Genomic DNA, 24,635 nt, shown 5'->3' with positions numbered 1-24,635 from the left:
TGAATGTTTGCATATTTAAAATAGTCACAGCAGGGTACACTTCAGCAGGCTACAGGTGAGTGGTCTGTGTCAGGGCTGAAGGCGATAGGTGGTGTCTGAATGCCACGGAGCCATGTCCTTTCAAGCACATCATTACTGAGAAGCACTGTTCCCTAAATCTGGATATCCTGGGCTCCATCTCTCACTTGGGTCCCTTGGACCCGAGTGCGATTCCTACCTAGTAAGAGGACCCTTTTTGGCAAAAATCCACTGTTAGTCTCACTGTGCACATCCTTAGCTTCCCAGCTCGTTCCAGGTTCTCTGGTAGCACATATTACATGAATGTCAATTCAGTCTTTGACCAGCTTTTATAATCAATCAATCAAGCATGCTGGGGTGGGGCCCTGGTGGGATCCCACCCTAGAGAAGAAAGTTCACAGTGTGGAACCTGTACAGTCCTCTAGTTCAATCCCAAGATATTTTCTGTCCTCAGACACAGAAGGCAAAGGAGCACAACACAGATCTCCAGTGTCAAGGAAAGCCCAAGATCAGTTGCTGTGTGGTGTGTATGTGGCCCATCTGAGCTGTAGATGAAGAGCCCTACACATTCTGAGTGTGAGATACGCTGCGTTTCTTTAGCCTGAGGTGGAGGCAGTTGGGGTCATATTTCTTTTCAGAAGGATTTAGTGTATGTCTGGGAATCATAATGCTCACCATAATCTTTTCCCATTGTCCAGACATGCAAGCCTCACCTTGATTTAATTACTGACAATTTAATTTGGATGACTTAATTTCTCCTAGAGCTAGTGCCTAGGCCGATACCCGGTGGTAGCAATGTGTTGACCATCATACCTACAATTCACAAACAAGTATCTTAAGAACCTTCTGAGTGACCACAAGTCCACCATTGTTTTGATGAATCCTTTCTGAATTGTCAGCTATTTCATTGACATCTCTGAGGTGACATTCATAATCACTGATTCCTTAGCAATATATTAGAAAGAAGAAAAGAGGACAAAAAATTGTTTCAGTCTTCCTATAAAGGAATCATTTAATTAACTGGAGCAAAAAATTGTAATCAAGACTTAAAGTCCTGCTGTTCTTTGGAATTGACCCTAATCTCTGCAAATGGATGCTAAAGGCTAAGCAGATTATCTTCTGAATGGCTCCTTGAAAGTCGTTTAGCAGCTAATCACACGGTAAGGTCAAATATTCCCAGTTTCTCACAGAAGAGAAGTAGACTTCCTCTCTGATTTTCCTCTTGTGAAATGATTTTTGGAATATGTCCTTATCCAAGGTTCCTGAAAATGCCTCCCAAGGAACACCCCTCCCAAGGAACACCCCTCCCAAGGAACACCCCTCCTATGGCACTTCGACTGGCTTTGAATTTAGCTCAATCTGGTTTGGCTAACGTCTGTCCCAAGGGCAGCAGAGGCCTCACATATTTAGAAGAAATAGAGTTCATTGTCTTTTTTGTCCTCTTTGGTGGTGGTGTTTTCCTTTTCACGCACTCACAGAATAAGCCTGGCTGTGGCACCTGCACTGCCCCGCAGTGATTTCACAGCATGCTTAAGGGTGAAAGGGTACAGAGCTCCAGGACACTATGGCACACAGGTTGACTCTGCTCAGTGTCTAGTTCTGCCCACTGTAATCTCTTCAGCCTGGGGCACTCAAGCATGAAGACCAGCTAGGGTAACTGACCTGCACCCTTTAAGCAGCTGGGTGAGTACAAACTACAGTTAGGTGAGACGGCTTGGGCATGTGTGGAGGCACAGCTGGCACAACCTGTTTTCCATCTTAAATCACTTTTCCACATGCTAAGCTAGTCATGCCTCAAAGGACTAGCTTCATAACAAGGAGCTAAACACTCTAAAAGGATGATGATTGTATCATGATACTGCTGGAAACCTATATTTCCTACTCGTGAATGAAATACATTTCCTGCCAGAGTGGAGAGGAACATATGAATGCAAGGCAGGTGATGACTCATCACTGTAAAAGTGCTCACATGCATTACATTCATGAGCACGAAGGCATGACTGCAGGCAGTGTGTGGCTGCAGCTCTCTAGACATGTACAAGGCAGTCAGGGCACCAACTGCTTTGCTAAGGCAGGTTAGAGATGGGCACAGACTGCAAAACCCACTCAAGCAGCAGTGCAAAAAAGGGGTTTGGGTGACCAGCTCTCACTGAGTGATGGTTCCCATGTCTGTGTTGCTTTTTGTATTTGGGCTTGGCTAGCTTATCTCCCCAGATGACACAGCTTTGTTGGCAATGTAGTCCTGACTCTGGTTGTTACAGCTACACTTCCTAGAACTTTGTTAAAAGACAATTTGGGAAGTATTTTTGATCATGGCAATATGCAAGTAAGCAAAAAAAATGGAAGATCATGGCTTTGCAGAGATGTAAAGAGGGGTAGATAGAAAAGGGAAGGAATGGGAGAAGAAGGGTTGAGCTTTGTCCCTTTCAACAGAAAGAGACAAAATTCTTTACCCATTTTCCAGATGAAGGAAGGAAATAGGCAATTTTCGCTGTACAGGAAGCTTTTAAAATGACATATTCAATAAACAAAGTGACCTTAGAAATCCAGAAAGGAAGAGTGGCATTCTCTGTCTTTGCTGAGGTGGAGGAAGGAGCTGGAAGAGCCTGACAGAGTTAATGACGATCAAACAATCCATTCCAACTGGCTAGATTGTTGTGCAGAAACTACATTATGCCACACAGACTTTCCTGTCACACAAGTGAGCTGGTTGAGGTGATGCTGCTTGCTTATTTATTTGTTTATTCAATTTACCAAAGGCTCTGGTCAGCACAGGCCCCTCAGGGCACATACAATAAAAACAGTACATCAATTAAATAACAACGCTTACAGCATTGACAGAGTGCCTAACAAGGGACTTAGAATCACTTCGGGCCTGTCCCTTGGAGAATACTTAGTTTGTGGCTCTCACTCATCCGGAAGGGTTGGAGGAGAAAAAAGCTGCACGAATATATGGATGTACCTTGAAGCACCGTTTGAAGGACAATGGAAGCGTCAGCTGTTGTCTTAAAACTGTAAGGGAAGTTAATTCTCCAGATTGGAGCCCTACATGAAACAAACCTGAGATTTTTACAGCTATTTATGTGCCTACAATCACAAGTAGGCACTGGTGGGTGTTCTTACTTGCCCTGTTGTTTAATTTTAATTCCAAACTTGTTCAGCCTACAAGTGAAAATCCCACAAGGCACCAGACTGCACTCTCTAGCTCTAAAATCTGGGCCTTGGTAGATAATTGCTACACCGTCAAGAGAGATAACAGCTGCTGAGCTCTCTTTTATAGCTACTTGGTCAGGGAAACTGTCCTGTTCCCCAGTGGCAGTTTCTGTATGCTAGTGGTGCATCCAGCCGGGGTGCCCCATCTTGTAGTTCTTCAATTCGTGTAAACTCACTGGTCCCTGGGCAACAAAATGTTTGCTTTCCTCCTCAAACCCAAACTTCCTGGCAACAGGTCCACAGGAACTCATTGGGAAGTCACAGAAGAGGCCTGTCTAGATGCATAAAGAGGAAGCAAAGAGGCAAAACCTGATTAAACCTGACAGGAAGTTTCTTCTCAGATACCTCTAGACACAAAAGCCAGCGTTATCTTAAAGACTTGGTGATTCCGGGTGCCTCCGGATTGGGACTTGCAACTTCAACTCCCCCTAGGGTTGGTTTCAAGTGCAGCCTTGCATTATTAGCAGCAGGATTACAGATGCCCTGTGCTGTCAATCAGACCTACAGATAGATGTCCTGCACCTACAAAATCAGACCACAAGCCTTCTGGCTCAGGCACCCTAAAATCGTGGGCTACTTCTGCACAAGATTACCTTAGCCCAGCTCAGTTTCTTCACCTACAAGACTGGACAGGTGATATTTAATTGTCTAGCTCAAAGGCATTTTGTGAAGATCACTTAGCTAGCTTATAGAGTGCTCTGCTTGTATCTGGCTCAACCAGTGTTCTGGCATAGCACTGCCCTTCCTCACCACGCTCAGTAGGAGCACTGTTGCTTTAAAAAGGAAGCTTGTCCAAGCTCTCCTCCTCCACTGGATCTAAGATGGATGCTCCTGCTGCAGCACAGCCTGTAAGCAGACTTTGCCCATCCTGCTTTTTTTGTTTTTCCTGGAAGCTTGCTCCAGACAAGTCAGCTGCAGTGCAGACTGAGCAGAAGCAGGAGGGCAGTTCTCCCCAGGTAAGCTAACACCACCACAAAGCTGCTCATTCCTGCACCTGGACGGGGTAGCAACAAGGATGCTGCCATCCTGAGAATTATGGTACTCTCCGTCCATGTCTCTAGCTGACTCACAACAGCCCTCAGCCAGGCAAGAGTCAAGCAGCCCTGGGCCCCTGCTCCCTTACACTTCTTCCTGGCTGACTGGCATTGATTTAGTTACCAGGAGGACAGGGAGCCTCCTGTTCCCAGCTAATCTTGTGCACATTCCTTTCAATTAGTATCATCTCTGTGGAGGCACTCCTGAATGACATGGGAGCTGTCTGTGGCACAACAGTCCTGAGGCTGTGCTGGTGCCCAGCAGCAGACTTTTCACCTCATGGTGAGGAGATGGTCTTCAGTCACTGGAGAGAGCTGAGGGATTAGCTCAGAAGGGTTCTTCAGGCTCTCATAGGCCTGCAGTCACTGAGAGCAGTTAAGCTGTGCTGGCTCCTGTCCCTTAGAAATGCATTGATTTTGCAGTAAGCTTCTCTTTGAGGCATTAAAAATGTCATCTTTAGAGGACTGAAAGCTGGTCACTCCGATAACTCTACAAAATTTAGCTTTATTTCATCTTATTATTCCCATGAACGCTTTGGAGGAGACATTCCCACTGTACAGTGTTCATTTGCAAAGGTCTTTGCTTTCCCCACCCGCTGGTGGAGTGTCGGAGGTAAGAGATGTTCCTGACAGACGTGGAGCTGGAGGGAATGCGTTTTTCCTTAATGGCTTTGATTTACAGGACTGTTTCTCCTCAGCCAACAGGAACAGACCCTGCTAGTACTCCCACAGCCCTGGTGACAGAGAGTGCTTGTGCAGGGCCAATAAGGTGGAAACACCCTGCCCCGACTTTTACAGCACTTTAGAAAGAGAAAGCTGCTGCAAAGGGCCTGTGGTCAGTATCCACTGGGCAGGAGCAGAATAGGACCATTGTAATCAGCTCTGTGCTTCTCCCTGAACAAGCTGCAGTGGAGGATCGAGCAAGGGCTGCAAGCATTGAGGGAGTGCCTGTGCCAGGAGAATGCCCACTTGAGACGCTCCCATGAATGAGAGGATTGATTGGATTCCCAGGTAACCCAGGATTAAATTCTTCTCCCACTACCTGTTTTTTGTGACCCACAAGGCTTTGTAGTCTTGCTTTTGAAGCCATGATGATGGGAGTCAGCCCATGGAAGCAGAGGGAAGCTGTGATACAATATTAAAACCACGAAAGCAACACCCTCCCAGCTTTCCCTGGGTAACCTCTTCTTTTCCTGCTGTGAAAAACTGATCAGCCTACAGAGCAAGACACCCAGGAAAAGCTGAGTAGAAGCGGGGGGAAAGGTAATTTTCTTCAGTGGTCCCTTGCTACGATTAGTGGCTCAGCAGGCTGGCATCTCTGTGGGGTTTGGAGTCAAGAGCACTCCTCTCTTCAAAGAAGAAAAACGTGAACACTGAGGCTTCTCCCTTCTTGGCGATGGTTGTTTCCCAGATATGGGATGGGAACTGCATCTGCTCTCCAACTTACACTGTGAGGGTCACATAAGGGGATCTTGTGTGCCTGCTGTATCCAGAGGAAAGATCCATGGCCCATCCTGAGCATGCTGGGGTTAGAAAATCCAGAAAAGAGCCCAAGCAGATGTTATGCAGCTGTTTCTGCTACAGACTTGCTGGAAAACCTGCTGCAGAACTTCTCTGTGACCACGATCACATCTCTCAGCTTTCCACTGAAATCACAGTGAAAAATGTTTAGAGCTTGGGGTTTTCTCGGTGTTTTTCTGGGTTGTTTTGTTGAATGAGAATTTCATAGCTGAAAAGCCTTTAAATTTTAAAATCTGAGAGAATAGTGCCATTTGCTAGAAATGAACACGGCACTTCCTGCTGAGAAAATCTGAGGAAGATCAGCGAGAATCTTCCTGGCAGCTGAGAACTTCAGGAAAACACTCACTTTTATCAGGAACTGGGGAAATGGATACATTCATATACAGAAGAGTGTAAAAGCAAAAATCCCAAACAACCAAAACATCTGGCTAATCAGACTTCCTTTTCCAGATATCATGTATATTTTCTGACAAAAAATCTCCTCACAGAGGAAATGAAAGATGTGCTTCTGTGTCTAGTACGTGTGATGCCCACCTGGCTTCATCTCTGACATGAAATGTGTGTCTGGTTAGTACCCAGTCAGGCACTCTGGCCTCTGTAGGTCCTAATCACAACACTATGGAGCAGGTGATGTGGGACTTGACACCACAGGATTAAGCTTTATGCCTGGTCCATTTTTCAAATTGTTTTGGTTTTGTCTCCCTGAATGTAAAGCTTGCTTTGATGACATTTTGCCGTCAAGATACCAGACTTTCTTGCAAAAAGCTAGGAGTGTGAACATTTCCTTGTTCTAAAGCAGCAAAAAGCCTGACCTCCTCGTGATTGTCATACATCACTGCTTTCATTTGTGCTTCTGCTTTCACCAGGTACTTTAGGTTTAGGCCTATCATTCCTCTCTAAATAGCACCATATGACACAGGAATTGAAGGCTGCTTTCTGGTGGTTCCTCCCTGGACCTGCCATCAGCAGACTGGCCCTCTCAGGACTGGAGCTGGTGGTATAAGCACTGGCTTTCCAGCAAAAGCAAATTGTGGGAACCACATCTGGAAATTCATGCCAGGTCCTTGTGAATCAGTCTCAGGGAATGCTTTCTTATTTGTTTTTTGGTTTATGATTTCTTCTGTCTCCTAACTTTTACTGAGGTTGTAACAGCATTTCACACAGGACTCTTAAGAAATAGACTCTTTATTTTCCTTCAGTCCTTATTTGTTTCAGTCAATAGTCCCTTTTGGCTTTGCACACATATGGGTCATTAATGCTTACCAGAATTTGGATTCCACATCATCCAAAGACAATGAGGTCTAGGCAGAGTATGTATCTCCTCAGTGAGCAGAGACATTCATTTAATGTGTTGAAAATGGACTTTCTCTTTGAAAATCTTTTGGGGGCTGTAGCGCTCTGTGCCCCAGTTGGCTAAATCCCAGGGAAAAATTGCTTCCAAGAAATTTTATTGAAGCCCATATGCTGAGCAGTCTGGAATTTGTCAGAGGAATAGCACTTGTAAAGTTCAACACAAATGAATGGCCTGAAAGCAGTAGCCTGAAATACAAATGTGAAGTGTTGCATGTAGGGAGGAATATCCAACTCACAAATACCAAATTTGTATTGATTAGACCTGCAGCAGAGAAAATGAGGTCGGGCAGAAATGAATCCCAGAGTGAGTCTCAGTGAAAGATGTAAGGCTGTTGCAAAGCTAATATAAACACTGGGGCTGTATTTAGAGATTTACTGTGAGTGAGAGTTGGTAGGAATTGTTCTGCTGGGCAATGCCACAGTTTGGATGCACATTTTGAGAGAGATGGAGAGATTTTAGAGGAAAAGGATTTTATAGTTTGCTCTATGGTGAAGCATGAAAGCATTAAGTAGAATGACCAAACTGATGTTATAACAATGACTGAGATCTGCTGGGTTCTACCTGCTCATTATGGAAGAGAGAGCAGTTGAAAAGGATGCAGAACTGGTTTATAAAAGCAGGAGTGACAGGGTGAGGATAAATAGGAGCTCACTGCTCCTTTTTCACTTCCGTTCCAACATTTTGAGGTTGCTGTTAAAGATACCAGGAAGAAGATTGAAATTAATGAGAGATGTTGTCCTAGAAGAAATGGCAAGCTTGTAGAACTCTTCACCAAGAGATGTTATGGAAGTAGAAGTTTACCTGTATTCAAGGGCAGACGTGAAAATTACTGAAAAATTGCTGCCAATTCTGGCGCTTCCTGCTGGGGGAGTCCCGCCGGTGCACAGCAGGCAGTACGTGCCTCCAGAGCTGCTGCGGAGGGCTGTGGCCAGACCCACGCCTCCATTGAATGCATGTAGTAAATATGTGCGTGGTGCAATAACTTAAGTGCATATTGACATAACTAAGCTAGCTACTTTAGTGCTAGCAACGGCACAGAAACACAACATTTAGTGTAGGGTGACCGTCCTTCTGCCCCAGCAGTCTGAATAAACACTGAAGCTCTTAGTCCTTGGTGAGCTCTGGCGTGTTTTGGCTAAACCGATCACTTCGGGCTCATTGAGGTGCACGACTATTACACTATAATCACTTGAAGAAATCAGAGGTTCTGCATAATGACATTAAAGTGGGGCATATATACTCTGAATGTGCTGTGTGCATGTTTTCACTCTGCTGGCAGCACTAGGCCTTTATTTCTGTTCATTTGTCAGAAAATCTTACCAATTCTAACATGGTATAAATAGGAATCTTCAGAAAAGCAGAGCTCTTTTGTAGCTGTTGAGGGTTGGCAGCAGACTGCTTCATTTTTCTTTCAAGAGGACATTTAACTTGCGTGATTTTCTACTTTTTCTTTTAAATGTATACCTGGCTACAGAAGTTACTCAAATAAAAACAAACCCAGATGATATGCACTTGATGACTTTGTAAATTATTTAACAGATCAAGCTTATTTTCAGAAATTATTCATAGAGTTTTCCACCAGTTAAAGGTGTAGAACTGTGCTGGTAATGTGGCATTATACAATGTGTACACACTTATGAGCATGAGTATTTTGAGTGAGAGTATTCCCACTAACTTAAACCCCATCGTTTGGATGGCTGTGTACCCAGAGACACGGGCATTTACTTGGAAAGCGTTATCTCCATCTTCAGGTGCAGAGATTGAGCCATATCATTCTTTCCAAGCTGCCTACTGCATCTGAATTCTTGATGAATAGTTGTGCTTCCGGAGCATCTGAACTGTCCTCTGCCTATCTACCTGCCTCCATGCTGTTATCTCAAGGTGTCTGAGGAGAGCTTTCTATCTCCATGAGCTGTCCATGCCCTCTTCAGCTCTAGGAAAAGCAAAGCAGCTCTCCACTAGCAGGGTCTGCTGTTGGCAGGAATCAACTGGCAACTCATTCCTATCTGTATATAGAGATGTGGGAAAGACAAGCCAGCTGCCCCAAGCCACCATGTGAGAGGCTGCTGCTCATGACAGTGGAAGAGGTGAGTCCCAGCCATAGCAACAGCATCCCACAGAAGTAGCAAACTTCACAGAATCTCAGAATATTAAGGGCTGGAAGGGACCTCAAAGGATTGTCTAGTCCAACCCCCCTGCTAGAGCAGGGTCACCTAAAGTAGGGCACACAGGAACTCCTCCAGGTGGGTCCTTCAGAGAAGAGGACTCCATAGCCTCTCTGGGCAGCCTGTTCCAGTGTTCTGTCACCCTCACAGTGAAAAGATTTTTCCTAAAGCTTACCTGTAGCCTCCTAACTTAACTCTACATGAAAGTCCCAGGGCTGCACTCTCACCTCCCCCCTAGTGGCCCTAATTGCATCCTTGTTATGACAAGGCTCATCCACATCTACTCTTAGTCCTTGGGCTTTGGACACACAAAAAATGCTCCTTCTCCCCATTTGTAAGAGCCAGGGTGAAAATTTAATCCCACGTTACCTCTTAGCATAATTTCAAGCATAGTTTTGTATGAGGTGTGAAGAGACCACAAAATAGCAGATCCTCCACCAGTTTTAGCTGCTCTTGAGTGTCTCGCAGGGCCTTTCTTGGATGGGCTTCAGGGGTGTGCTCTCACAAACCAGAAGACTAATCATATCCCGGGTTACATAAAAAGAAGCATGGTTAACAGGATGAGGAAGGTGATTCTGCAGCTGTGCTCTGCTATCCTCAGACCCCAGTGTTCATCTCTAGGGCCCCAAACATATGCAATACATGTTGGAACAAGTCCAGATGAGGGCCACAAAGCTGATCAGAAGGATGGAACACCTCCCCTATGAAGACAAGCTGAGAGAGTTGGGATCGTTCAGCATAGAGAAGAGAAAGCTCCAGGGTGTGGTGGGTTGAAATTACCCCCCAGCCAAAACTGACACACAGGGACACCTTACTGTGACCTTACAGTGCTTCAAGGGGGCCTATAAGAAACCTGGAGTGGGACTTTTTGCAAAGGCAATGGGTAATGGCTTTAAACTGAAAGCACATAGATTTAGATTAGATGTAAGAAAGGAGCTCTTCACTGCGAGGATGGTGAGGCACTTGAGCAGGTTTCCCAGAGAGGTTGTGGACACCCCGGAAGTGTTCCTCAATGGGTTTTGAGCAACCTAATGTAGTCAAAGGTGTTCCTGTCCACAGTGGGAGGTTGGAACTAGGTTGCAATTTACTTTAAGATCCCCTCCAACACAAACCATTTTAAGGTTCTATGTTTCTACGATTCTATGAACATATGACACAGTTGTGTGAAGTAATTTCTGGCTCAATGGGAGATCTTTCATATTTGACTAAGTCAAACACTAGGAGAAAGTTAACCATGTGTGTAGCTTGGCCAAGGGTCTATCTTCTGGTATCTAATAAATGTGGTAAGGAATTAGAAGAATTTTTAATGGTATAACAATGGAACAAATATTTGAGCAGTGGAACTAGGGCAGGGGAAATCTGTAGAGTAGTACCAAAACTTAATCAAGTTCCTCAGCAGAAACAGCAAAGAATAGTAGATCAATAAGTTAAAAGGAACTAAACAAATAAATACATTCCTAGTGTAGCCAATGGAAAGTATCTAAAGATTATTTGTGACTCTCCTGGCCTTTACTTTTATTTTTACCTATCTTTGTCTTCTTGATTCTCCCATGATATGCCAGACGCAGGAGGACACGTGCACATTCGTGCAGTGTCATGCAAATGTGCCTATCACACTTCTGGAAAGGCAGTTCAGTTGTTCCAGGTTAATTCATCTGTTTCCACTTAATGGTGCACCGTGAAAGGCAGGCATCATCCAAGAAGGCTGGGTGAAGGCAGCTGCCAGAAAGACTGGTAAAACAAGAGACAATTTACCAGCTCAACGACCAAATGCAAATGCCAAGTGGAGCAGCAGTTGCTCCACAGTAAAGTTGTTCTTGTGCCTCCCGTATCCAACAGGTGAGGGAAAAAATAACTCTTGAAAGAGTAAGCTCAGGCAGTGGGGGCTGCCTTTTGTTCACTGATGGGAACATTTTTTTACTTCAGGTTTCTGAAGAGAAATGTGTTTTCTGGGAGTGTCCCTTTGCTAATACTTCATTGTGGCAGCATGGCGGCTGCCAGCAATATGTGGGATCCCTGCATGCAAGTCCAATGGAAGGTGAAGGGCTCACAAAGTTCAGCAGATCTGTGGGCTCTCTTTTTTTGTACACTAGCAAACACAAAGTAGGTTTTGTTCATCCCATCAGACAGAGAAGAAGATGTGGACAGATTTCCCAAGATCCCCCTGCTCCTGCACTATGACTTCAATTGAAATGCCTTTCATGGCAATTAGCAATTTGCTTCTCTGTTGATGAGTGCTACTTGAAGCAAAAAAAAGGTAGAGGAGGACCTCTGAGATAATGTTCTCACATGGCAATATTCTACATGTGACAGTCCCCTCATTAAAATGAATGCCTTGGCCATTTTTGATACAAGCTGCCAGTACTCCAATCTGACCTTGGAAGGAATCTTTCTGTTCTTATCTTTTCCCAAATGACTGTCTGTCAGGTAACTGGTTTTTGCTTGAGAGCAACAATTAGTTTAAGTGTGAAGAGACATATTTTGTGCCTTGAACAATACTCAGGTGATTGGTGTTTGGTATATCTTAACACTGAAATGAAATCACAGATAAAACATGTTCTGGCTGGAAATCTGCAATGGTGTCAGGGACCAGGGGAGAAACGGGAATTTTAATGAACAGATATGTCCTCCCCTTTGAGAGCAGGAGCCAGCCGAATACAGAGATCCAGAAGATGCAAGAGGATGACCGATTTTCCTTCCCTCCTTTAAAGCTGAATTTGGAATTAAATGCAGGTGATTTTAATAAGGCCTGTGAATATGAATTGGAAATCACTTTTGTGTGATGGTTGTGTCTGTTTTTAAATCAGGAGATGGTGTTTAAATCAGTGAAAATTGCAGATGCAATGTATTCTGACATTAGAAATGCTAATGATTAGGACAGATTGAGAGCGTTCCTGATCACTTCAATGTCTAGGATGGGTGAAGATCAGAACTGCTAAAAGAGTTAAATAGCAGAGTTTTCTGGCATTTTGTAGTAGTGTCTCCTAAAAATATTGCCACGCCACCCCCATCCCAAATTAACACTTCTAGGGCCAATGATGTAGTGTGCTTACACCTTAAGGTAGCACTGTGATTCATGTTTTAATGATAGTGGCTGCTGGCTGTAACTATGGAATGTATTGTCATGGAAACTACACTTTTCTATATTTACACCAGTGTTGGTTATGCGAGAGACAGAGCTTGAAAGAAAAGCTGTATAATATATAGCTTAATAATGAGACAGGCAAGCTAGGAATAAACAGATCAAAGATTCAGCAATGCTACAGCTGCTGTTTGTCACCCTGGTACAGTTCTAAACAGGCTCAGTGACTGCTCCAGATGATAACCAGCACAGAAGTGCTGCTGCGATGTCACTTTGGACTAACAGGTCAGACAGACTTAGGTTATTGATCGCTGATTGATTGGTATCTGTGTGGTGAACTCCCATGACATCTAATACTCATGTCCAAGCTGTTAGAAAAAGCATGAGCCGAGCAAATTGGGGACACTGGGTTCCAGGAGCCTGCTCTTTGCAAGAGACAGATCTTCAGAAATGGAACTGGGCTGTTACTCGAGCTGTGTAGCACTTGTATCTGTCACCTCAATCTAGAAACCACTGCCATTTTCCTGAGCTTGGGCTCTTGAGGGCTCTGAGTTAAAAAATACAGAATGAGAAACAATAATCAGAACATATTATACCAAGTTGAAATCAGAATAAAAAGAGAACAGAAGCAAAGTCATTGCATGGTGCAAAAGAAACAATAGGATCCAAGTTGCTTGAAAGAATGGTTGGTTTATGTTTCTGAACTTTGCAAAGCGAGAGTGCGCTCTCCTGAACAGATTTTGCTTCAAATGCAGCTACATACATACATGCAGCCCATGAACACTTCAATCCATTTGTGTAAGGAGTCAAATCTTACCGGAGGAGCTCTCCTACCCTGAGGTCTGCAGTGGCAGATCTTTTTAACAATTCTGTACCACGCACCCTCTGTGCTGCTTGACCTGGCTGCACACACAGACCTCCATTCCACAGTTTCTACATTCTGTTGTATAACAATTTTTTCAGTCCAGGTTTAGCACAGAAAATTGTTTCGGTTGTGCCTTAAGAACTCACTTGCAATTGCCAGGGAGACAAGCTGCTCTCATTTCTTTAGCAGGAGTTTCTAATTTGATGGGCAGAGCTTAGCGAGTGGCAAAAAAGCAGGGTCAAATCACTGTGAAACAACTGCCGGGTTTACCTTGCTATCAGCTGTGAAATCACTGAAGACATCGCTGTGCTTTCTATGCCCTAGCCTTTTCATCTTGTATTTGTGTGTCTGCCATGACCGAACCTAAAACTGGAGCATACATTCATCCAACTTCTGATATAAATAATCCTCTTATAAAGCACAGCTAGCGGTTTGCTCATCCCCGTGCTTTATTATGCATTTTCAGTTGGTGTTGCTTTAACTGAAGGAGCAGCGACAGCTGTAACTGAATCCAAACCAGCGTTATGCTCCCAAACTTCTTTAATTACTGCATTTCTGGAATACAGTAAGTGCTTTGCAGGTTATAGGATGAGAGTGCGAGCTGGAGTCAATAGTGACATCGCCTCGAAAGCAGAGTTTAGAGGGTTACGCGTTAAGCTTCGTGCTGGTGCATTCTCCGTGTAACTTCATATCTTTATCCAGTGTCTCCTGCAATCCTTCAACCTGTCTATTTGTAAATTCGTGCCTGGAGAAAGCTCCCATGTGGCAAGCCAGGATTGGATAAATGTTACTTGTATTTCTCTGATTGCAAACTCCCAGCATCTGGGATTTTCAGCTTTGAGTACAGTTTGTTTCATGCTGAGATTCATCTTTTTGGGGAAAGCAAAGGTCATCTCTTCTCCGGAGTTGCGACTGATTTGATTCTTTTTCTCGGGGAGGCGCTGGGAAGGGAATCCTTACTGGAATGCATATTGATAAAGGCTGAGGATTCTGGCTTCCTAGATAAGTAATTTTTTTTCTCTTCTCTCCCCACAATGACTATGTATTGCAGCAACTCACTGGCTTTTTACCAAATCAGGAGCTGCAGTATTTTTCTTCCGATGGAATAATTTCAGCCCACTTCAGCTAGCATGACAATCTTATGTGATTGTTATGAGTAGGCGTTTACATCCTTTTACATGCTAATACTGCCACACCTGCTAGTCCCCCTCATTTCCATTTCTCTCTTTTTTGCCTATTTTTTTTTCCTCTCTCCCTCCCCCCCCACCCCCCATGATGTAAAAACTAATTTCCCAGAGGAAGGGAAATCCTGGGATTCATGATCAATGCTGCATCGTTGATTCATCAACAAAGAAGGGGATGGCTGAATGGGACACAGGTAGAGATTCAAGCAGGCTGCTTCCGACCAGCAAGAGAAAAGCTAGCTGTTGAGCAGCATATGTTGCCACTCCATGTGCTGTATTAGCTACTTGTTTTCAGCCTTCAGTAGGCTGCCACTACTGCAGCACTAAAGGAATGTGCCCTATTGTTAAAAATCCTGACTGCTTTACACCAATGATTTGCCACTGCAAAGTTGCATGCACCAACAACACTTTATCGTTGATGTTTGGATGCAAGGTAGGATGTGGTTAATGTATTTAAATGCATGCTTATTAACTCCTTTGAATATCTGTGCTGTTAAATTTGATGTCTGGCTAGAGATTTCAGTGCAAATTGTGATATGTTGGCTATAAATTAGGGCTTGCAGAAGAGATGATTTAAATAACAGGACAAAAATAAATCAGAAGTAAAGCTTTCTCATTCCCCAGGGCTGTACGAGTAGAGATTTACATAGGAGAATATAATGGATTATGAAGCTTTTCTTCTTGAGTTGATTGTATACTTATCTAACAGTGCTAAGACTCCTAAACCCCTACTCTGCCATTTGCCCAGCTTTATTGATTTTGATGTGTGTACTGTTACTGCAAAAACACAAAGCAGAAAGAATGGATGTATTTTTTTTCCATTTATGCTGCTGACATGGCTTTTAACCAGAAGTGCAGCACTAGAGGATACAGCCCTGCACTTCTCTGTAACAAATAAAGTAAGCTCCTGAAAACATTTGCAAGTCTACAGGAATATTCGTAAATGAGTGTTTTCTTCTAGGGACTGGACAGTCGTTGGATTCCTCATTTAAATTGAAATCAAAAGGTGGCGCAGTCAGCCAGAGAAGTTTCTTTTCTGGCTGTGTAATGCGAGCCCACCCCAATTTTTTGAACAGAGGTGTTGGATTGGACTATATTTTTTCCCCATATAGATACTAAGTTAACATTAAGCAATGCTGCTGGTTATTTTACTGGAATAATTCAAAAGTGGTGGCATGTTTAAAGCAGTCATTACATTGAGTAAACAGGTTTGGTTCATGGATCACTGGACAATCATGGTGACTTCACAGGGAGGTTGCAAATGTTGTCCCATTCCTTTTCCTTGCTATCCTTATGGATGTTGTTAAAACTATTCCTCTATGTGTAAACAGAATAGGAAATGAACAGTTACATAAGGAATCACAGTGACAGTAGGGCTGGGCTTGGCTTGGCTTGGCTTGGTTGTGGGTCTGGGTTTCTTTTAAATTGTCTGCGTACGTTTTTTTAATCTTCAAAAATGGCTCTACCACAACAATCAAATCCTAGTTGTACAGCCCTCAAACTAAGGAGCACAGTACAGTTTTCAGAGTGCCTGTGTGACAGACCAGCCTAAATAAAAGGAAGTAACTTAGTGAAATAGGTTATGGATGACCCAGTGCTCCCCAAACGTAGCTCAGCTAGAGGTGAACAGCAGACCTGCTGCTTCACACAATGTTCTTAAACCAGCTTTCAGCCAAACATTGGCAAATTGTCTGCCTTCCTCTCACCCTCACACTATGGCCTGCCTACATCTCTAGCTACTTGAGACTTCTCTGAACCAAAGTTTCTTGTTTCTTCACGTCTGTTTTAAACAGGCAAAATTATGTTCCACTCGCGCAAGAGTTCTAATTGAATTGCTGTGTCACGATGCCACTGCTGATATAAATAGCACCAAGACTTTAGCAGTTTGAAAGCTTTGGGTTTCAACTTGCATCTTTTGTCATAGGAGCAATTGATATTTCTTTTTATGTTTTACCTTTAGAAACTTAAACTATCTTGTTTTCAGGTTTGAAATTCCAATTAGGGACGGTGAATTGTTAGTTGTGGGAAATTAAATGCAAGCCACCCTTCCACAGGGGTAGGCCAGGGGCCTAGGGACTCGTATCCAATTTGTATTCCTGCCTGTGCGCATGACTTTCAAAGGAGAGTCTTTGATGCACTTAAGGTCTTTCATGATTTCCAGATCCTGTTAGGGAGAAACAAAAGAATAAAAATAATACATTTCAAAGTTGTTTTTCCTTTCCAGTGCTCCAGGCTCATTAAGTTATCACAGTCAATGTTTTATCTTCTCGTGGTAGTGTATGAGCTGCTTCTCAAATGAAAAGTGGGTGTGTGGGATAGTGATCATTTCCAGAAAGATGAGAAGGAGTACGAGCGAACCCAGTTGTCTTGGGCTGGTTCAACACATGTCAGATTAGTACCCTTTGATACCACCCTCAAGCACCCATGGGACATTCTCTGCACTTGCAGTGTAGTACCTCAGTTCAAATGCCTTTTGCTCATCACTCTCTGCTCCACAGCGCACATCTAAATACGTGACTTGAAGCTTTGGGCACCTAGGGACATAGTTCTAGATTTAAGGGTAGAGATCCATTGTTAACAAGTGAAGAAGTCTGAACAAGAAATAAAGATCTATCTTTTAAGGAGCTCATTTAGTTATCTGGCATAATTTCATGGATCTAACTGTGCTCATAATATTATGACTTCTGCAATCGCGTGGTTCTTGAGCTCACCGAGGAGAATAAGATACTGGAGTGGCACTTCGTATCCTGGGTGAGAGGGGAGAGAAGAAGCTCTCAGAATAGAAGAGTTTTAAAATATAGATAGTGGTATAGACAGCAAATGCAAGGCTAACTATCCCCAAATTCAGCCAAAGACCTCCAGGTGATAATCAGGTCAGGTTATTAAGCAGCTCCTTCCAAAAGGGCAGTCAAGTTACAGGAATGCAACATTGCTCACACTCTACGTTTAGCTTTGTTACTTGCAATTTTGTGCCATATGCAGTCTTCTTTTCCTATGGGTGCAGAAGTGAGTGAGAGAAATGCACCACATCAGAACCATCACACTCATTTTTATCTGCTCCCAATGCAATAATTTTACATTCTGCTCACTCCTAACAGGTGGTGCCAGGGAGTAAATTGGGGGGGGAGGGGCAGGAAGAGGGTGTGCATGTCTTACTACACCATATGTCGCAAAGAAGACAGTGGAGGAGTCAACTGTGCCTGTAGGAAGCTTTCCTTTTCAGATGATTTCCTGGACTTTCATAGCTGACCTTTTCCTGGACTTTACCTTCAATCATGTCTAGTTTTATGATCATTGACCTTGAAATTGCAGAGAAGTCAGAGCAGTTTAATTTAAAAGGCAGGGTAGTGTCTACCTGAAATGCCACTATGGCAACCTACTTTAACATAGTTAAACAATTCTCCCATTGCTGGTAGAGAAGTGCTTTTGAAACATGGCTCTCATGTGCCAGGACGTGTTTTTATGTTCTAGGCTTTACCTTTAAATGTTTCCACAGATCTTGAGCAGAAGGTGGTAAAATGTAAATAAATCACTATTGGGTGTAAGAAGAAAAACAATGATAACTCTGAACAGCCCCATTGGAAGGATAACAGCCTCAAGCTAGTTGTACAACACAATCTCTCTCTCTTTCATCTTCTTCACTCTGGGAGATACTAACTTTGCGTTTCTCCTGCTTTGCTGACCTTGACTGCATTGCTTTTGTTGTAACTGGCATTAACAACTACTCTGCTCTTTCTCTCGTCCCTTCTGTGTCCAAGGGGAGTAAGGAGGGGAGTGAGCTGGGGCAGAAGCTGGTGTTTGGCCAGGGGGGCTCCTGTGCTGTTTGTCAATTGTAAATACCTGTAAATATTTGTAAATCCTGTATATTTTGTACATATTCATTGTGGATTGTAGTTTTGCTTGTAAATACAGCTTCATTTGCTTGCAGATGGGCTGGTCTGGCAAAATCAGTGTTGGGGCGAATTTTCAACCCACCAGTTTTGCAGGTCTGTCCTGCAGGGCTGGGACATGAATGTGTATCCCTTGAGTCCTAGAGTTGCTCCACAGCTACTGGGCAGATTTGTGTCTGTGGATTAAAGGATATCTTATGTGTCAGACGGAGCTGCATTTGCAGATCTCCATTGAGAGAAGTGCCAAGGCACATACATGATTCTCCCTGAAGATGATGAGACTTAAGTTCAAGTTTAAATGTCAGTATCAGCTTACTCATTCTGCTGAATTTGGCCCTGTAATAGTTCATTCAGTATTGCAGATGAGTTATCTCCCAACTCTTCATATCCTGTTCACTTTGCTCTTATTAGGAGTGCCAGGGAGGGATTTCAGATTGACTGAGATGTCTCTTAAATTACATTGCAGGCACTCAGATGGAAGTGTTTTTCTGTCTTATCTCCTTTACCTCTATGTATTGAATGTAGATATTGAGGAAATTCCATTCAAAGATGAGTGACTCTTCTGTTTGTTGACCTTGACCAGGTGTTTTGATAAATCCTACTTTCCTTCTGATTTAGGTTTAGTTTTATATCTGTCCCAGCATAACTCAAATGTGGGTTTTTATTCTATTTTTAAGGAATAGCTATACCTCCCTCTCTTCCCTGTCTCCTTTCTTTCCTCCCAGCACATTTATCACAACCAGTTTTCTGGCACAATAGCTGATTTGGGTTTTTTTTCCCCTACTATTTCTCTTGTGTTTTAGCAGGACTAGCCAGATAGTGACCTGTTCCTCTGTCCAAGGTGAGCACGAAAGGAAAGCCACTTGTATCTTGAGCTGCCAAAACCCTGTTTTGTTTTGCAGAACAGTTGCAATACAGAAGTTTTAGTACTAAAACAAGTAGTAGAGGGCATTATCAAATGTCTTGATACTCCTGTTTATTACTTTTGTCACAATCTAGAAATCTACTAGTTCTCTGTACTAGCATTATTAGGCTCTTGAACACTCAGCTCTGGCATGTTGCTTAGTTATTAATCAAGTATACTCTCCATATTGTCATAGTCTAGACATGACTATTGTAAGAAACAGCAATTTGAGATGACAGACAGGAAAATTCTGCTCAAACTAGGCATGATGCACAGACAACCATGCTCAAAGCTTTGCAGGCTTTAGCTTCCTGGTGCATCTCCATGAACTCAAGTGGGATTTCACATTTCATGGGGCAGTGTGAGGTGGTTTCTGGATGCAACTAGATAGAACATCCATTTGAATTCTAAATGAGCTATTGAAATAAATCACCCAGGCCTGCCCACATCTCCTGCCCTGTTTAGTAGGCTCGTAGTGTGTGAACGGAATGGCTTTCTGATGAGACTGAGCAGCAGGATGGACTCCAGGAACAAACCAAGTAGTGTGCAAAATCCTGCAGGTATTCAATTAAACCACAAACCAGACTAACACTCTTTAAAATTAAACAACAAAACATGTGTGTAATGTTGTGGCTGAGTGCTTAGCAGCTCTTCATTCTGAGGATCCATACCTGTTTCTTGCTGGTGTGGGCATAACCTCTGACTCCACTGACACATTTCAGTTCCAATATTTCAGAGGCCAGAACTGGAGACATTGAAATGTACAACGCAGCATTCATGGTCACTCTGACTTCCCTGATCCGTCTGTAGAGACTGATATGTTGTACAGGGTTCCAGAACTCTCTGAAAGAGTTTACTGCTTATTCATAAACAATCATCAAAGTAAGTCAACTGGAACATTACTACCACTCACTATGCATAGTATTTGGCAGTGGCACTGAGAAGCCTGCTTCCACATATTATTCTTGTTAGGCCACTCTGGTGTTAAAATAACAATGCTCAGCAATAGAAGCAGCTGCAGAAGAGATGCAGGCTTGCCACTGGCAGGAGGCTCTGAGTATGATCAGTTGTGTCACAGAGGATTTGTGCATTACTGTACAGTGCTCAAGGCAGGGAGAGTTTTCGTCCCTGCCATGGCGTCTATGCAAGACAGACATGGGGTGTAAGCCCAAGCAAATTCCACTGGCCATCTCTGCTTTTTCTGTTAGGTACTGCCTAACCCCTTACATGTTAGAACTCTTGGCTGAATAACAAGTACATGCCCTCCCCAGCAGTTCCCATCCATCACCGTGTGTGGGAAAAGATAACTAGGCATTGTACTGGAAGGCCACCAGACTAAACTTTTCTGAGGGCAAAATACAAAGTCATAAGGCTGTGGGACTCTGCCAGGAGCTCCTACCAGTGTTGAAAAGTTAATAAAATGGATCCTGCTCTTCAGAACTTCTTGTTCCAAACTACTGAGGAGCATTGCACTGGATAAATACTCTGGTATCAGAGAAGAGTGTGACTTCATCAGCGTTCCTGAGTTTATCTTGAACTCAGCGTGAGTGCTGTAGAAATCAGTATTGCACTAGACATAAAGATGGTAGAAGCCTAACAAGAAGTAGGATACAGCAGCAGGAAGATCCAGGTGGGGTAAGTGGAGGAGAGAAATGAGGAAGGACAATGAAAAGCCAACATCTCAGGGGTAGGGTGAGAAGGCAGTGGCCTTGGCAAGGGTCCTAAAGAGGCAAGCAGAAGAGAAAGTAGTGCTGGGGAGGTCTGGCTGGTTTGAAAGTGAAGAAAAAATTGTTTGATCATGAATTGCCTCAATCACACAGGAGCTAAGTCACTGATTAAAGAATGCAAACAAGAGTTTCCATTTCAGTCTTACCTGATGTGAGCTCATCTGCTAGCTGTCACTCACTGGCACTGGCCGAGGGCTGGGCGGGTGGTGCCCATGCGCTTTCAGGATCAGATGCTGCAAGTACATCACTGTGTGAGCATGCTGGGGCTCACTGCTTGCCACTGCCCTGCCCACCAGCTCCCTGCACACTGCACAGAGGGGTGGCTGGCACCAGGCTCCCTGAGACACCACTCCATGATAAATGTGCAGACAGCTTAAATTAAGAAAACAATGCTAAAAGTGGCTCTTAAAACCAAGTTGGTGGTGGTGGTTGTTGTTGAAGTGCATACACTGATAGAAACTTTGCTTGTTGGTCAACCCCTGCATTATTTTCAATCATTTTGTTAGCCTTTGACACAGTCCCCCACAACACCCTGCTCACCAAGTTGGAGAGATATGGATGTGATGGGTGGACTGCTCAGTGGATAAGGAATTGGCTGGGTGGTCACATCCAGAGGGTGGTGCTCAATGGCTTGGACTCCAGATGGAGAGCAGTGACAGTGGTGTCCCTCAGGGGTCCCTACTGGGAGCTGAGCTGTTTAATATTTTTATCAGTGACATAGAGAGTGAGGTTGAATGCACCATCAGCAAGAATGCAGATGACACCAAGCTGTTGTCTACACACCAGGACAGGATGTCATCCAGAGGGACCTGGCCAAGCTGGAGAGGTGGTGCCCAGGTGAACCTCATGAGGTTCAACAAGAGCAAGTGCAGGGTTCTGCACCTAGGCCAGAACAATCCTCACTATCAACACAGACTAGTGGATAAGGAGTAAGAAAGGGGCCCTAGGGAAAGGATTTGGGGATGCTGATGGGTGAGAAGCTGGACATGAGCAGGCAGTGTGAGCTTGCAGCACAGAAGGCAAATCACATCCTGGGCTGCATCCAAAGCAGCATTGCCAGCAGAGCTTGAGGTGATTCTGCCACTGTGCTCTGCTCTGGTGAGACCTCACCTGGAGTACTGCATCCAGCTCTGGAGCCCTCAGAGTAGGAAGGACATGGACCTGATGGAGAGGGTCCAGAGGAGAGCCACAAAAAATGATCAGGGGGTTGGAGCACCTCTGCTACGAGCACAGGCTGAGGGAGCTGGAGGTGCTCAGCCTGGAGAAGAGGAGGCTCTGGAGAGACCTAATACCAGCCTTCCAGGGCCTGAAGGGGACCTACAAGAAGGATGGAAAGAGACTTTACGAAGGCCTGTGGTGCTAGGATGAGGGGCAATGGCTTCAAAGCAGAGAAGATCAGATTTAGATAGGATGTTAGGAACAGGTTCTTTATTATGAAGGTGGTGGAACACTGGAACAGGTTGCCCAGGGAGGTGGTTGGGGCCCCATCCCTGGAGATATTCAAAGTGGGGCTCAACAGGGCTCTGGGCAGCCTGATCTAGTTGAGGATGTCCCCGCTAACTGCAGAGGGAGTTGGACTAGTTGAGCCTCAGAGGTCCCTTCCAGCACAGACCATTCTATGGTTCAGTGATTCTGTATCTGTTTCTAGCCAATGTCAGGGGCTTGACACTGGGCTGGGTGGCCCATGGTACTTGTGTATGCTTCTGTCATCACAAGAATATTTACTGGTAGCACAGCAACACAGTCTGATTTTCATGACTCCAAAATTCCCCTGGATCTAAAGGATGATATGCATACCCTCTCCTTTATACCTTTGAACATATAACCCTGGTGGGACATGAGCTTTTTTTCCCCAGCTAGTAGTAAAATAGAGTTGATTGTGCTTCACAGGCAATAAAGTGTACCCATGGAAAAAGCAGGGAATGAGGCACACAGCTAAAGGTTACTGATTATTCTGAAGGGGAAGTTCAGAGTTTGCTCAAACACCTAATATTTTAAATACACCTTTGATTTAAAAGATATGTAATAATTATATGAAATGAGGCACTTTCAAATAGAAATGTATAAATAGTAGAGTGACTTGGTGCACAGTTACATGAGCTGCCTGATTCTACAAACTAATTATTGACTGAGGAGGCTATATATAGACATTCATCTTAACTGTAAAAGATGACAGAAAAGAGAATGGTGTTAAAGAAGTGTTACATAAATAAATTTAAGTGATAATAGCAATAAAACTGAAAACCATCACTGAACAGTTCTGGTCTTTGAAAAGTGGCTTTTATGTTTCCAGTGCAGCTGTCAGCACTATTCTCATCACTAAAACATAGGTGTTCAGTGCATTCCTTTTTTCGATTATATTTCCTTCAGCTTTAGGCCTTTTGGATCCCATGAACAACCATTAAAGCCAGGATTTTTCCAGAGGGCCTACTTGCAGGTAGTACTGAGTGCAATGAAGACTTGAATGGGCAGAAAGATTACCGACGGGATTCCTGTGTCAGGGAAGATGGCACAGGATGGTATGACGAGGTGTTAAGGAAGGTTGAGCTACTCTTTTGAGTCACTTGGCTGTGGAGTGTATTGAGAGCATAGTTATGGATCTGTAAGATAAATATGTCCCCCTTCACCCAGCCCCGATGTAGAACTGCACCCATTAGCTCAAACAATCCCCACCACCATGCCCCTCTGCAGAAAGCAGCCTTTCTGGGAAGATGTCTGACTCTGTGAAGCAAACTGCTTGGTTTCAGTTTTCCCTCAATCTGGTATTTCAGAAACCTTGATTCCAAGAGTTCTGATGCCCAGGGAGGTGGCTGAGGCCCCATCCCTGGAGATATTCAAGGTCAGCCTCTAGAGGGCTCTGGGTGACCTGATCTGGTGGAGGATGTCCCTGCTCACTGCAGGGGGGGTGTGGATTGGATGACCTTTAGAGGTCCCTTCCAACCTGAGTGATTCTATGATCATTTTTAGGAGATTCCCTTTAGGGGATGGTCACAGCTGTTGAGTGCAATTAAGGCAGAATATGCTGAACAGGAGTTTTCAGAAAGATGTGAGCTGGTATCACCACTGAAGTCCACACAATGAATCACCTGGAGGCTCTGCAGCAATAGCAAGTGTGGTACACAGCCTATGTCATCATGGCAGCTGCCTGCAGAAGAAAATGTTTCCCCTGTGGAAACAGACCTGTAACTACAGACCTTAGACCAGCTGCAAATTGGTTTAGGATATACCTATATCACCAAGTTAAAAAGGGGCTCATGAGTAACCCCAAGTAGCCAAGTCCTAATATTCCATATTGCAACACTGTGAGTTCTGTTCTTTGGCTGCACTCTGGGGTGCTTCCCAGCACATTCAAGACAGTTTGTAGGCATGGGTGGAAGGATTGTTCACTCTTTCCAAGAGCATGGGAGATTACTTGCAGACTACAGACATTTCTCTTGGCTATATCTTCAAACACCTCCCACCTCTGCCCATTGCCTTTACACCATATCTGAAAGCCTTCAACACATTTCCACAGTTTCATTTAATAGAAATGACACTTTAGTCTCAACATGGACTCTCTCAACAACTTGGCCTGGGATGCAAGGATCAGGCTAAAATCCAGAAGCCTATAGCATAGCATATGTGGTATAAGGGGCTCTGTCATGACACAAGCAGGGCAGAAACTGTGATATCCCTGTC

General features: G+C 44.0%; 1 protein-coding gene across 20 annotated transcripts in view; it reads left to right on the top strand.

The window, feature by feature from the left end:
- Positions 1 to 24,635, top strand: part of DLG2 (discs large MAGUK scaffold protein 2) — a 1,097,405-nt gene that overhangs the window by 402,404 nt on the left and 670,366 nt on the right. Inside the window, exon 1 of one of the 20 annotated variants that reach the window (XM_068146339.1) lies at positions 14,649 to 14,869. The exons of 18 other annotated variants lie outside the window; for them this stretch is intronic. In XM_068146339.1, coding sequence (XP_068002440.1) covers positions 14,768 to 14,869 — 102 coding nt within the window. In that variant the 5' untranslated portion in view covers positions 14,649 to 14,767. Of the gene's footprint in view, positions 1 to 14,648; positions 14,870 to 24,635 lie in introns of those variants that run through there. One more of the 20 variants, XM_068146367.1, reaches the window with a different exon arrangement.

The sequence above is a fragment of the Melanerpes formicivorus genome, unplaced genomic scaffold (genome assembly GCF_026170545.1).
Source record: "Melanerpes formicivorus ecotype bairdi unplaced genomic scaffold, bMelFor1.0.p_v2 SCAF_1, whole genome shotgun sequence".
NCBI classification, from domain to species: domain Eukaryota; kingdom Metazoa; phylum Chordata; class Aves; order Piciformes; family Picidae; genus Melanerpes; species Melanerpes formicivorus.
This window is presented reverse-complemented; position numbering and strand designations above follow the sequence as displayed.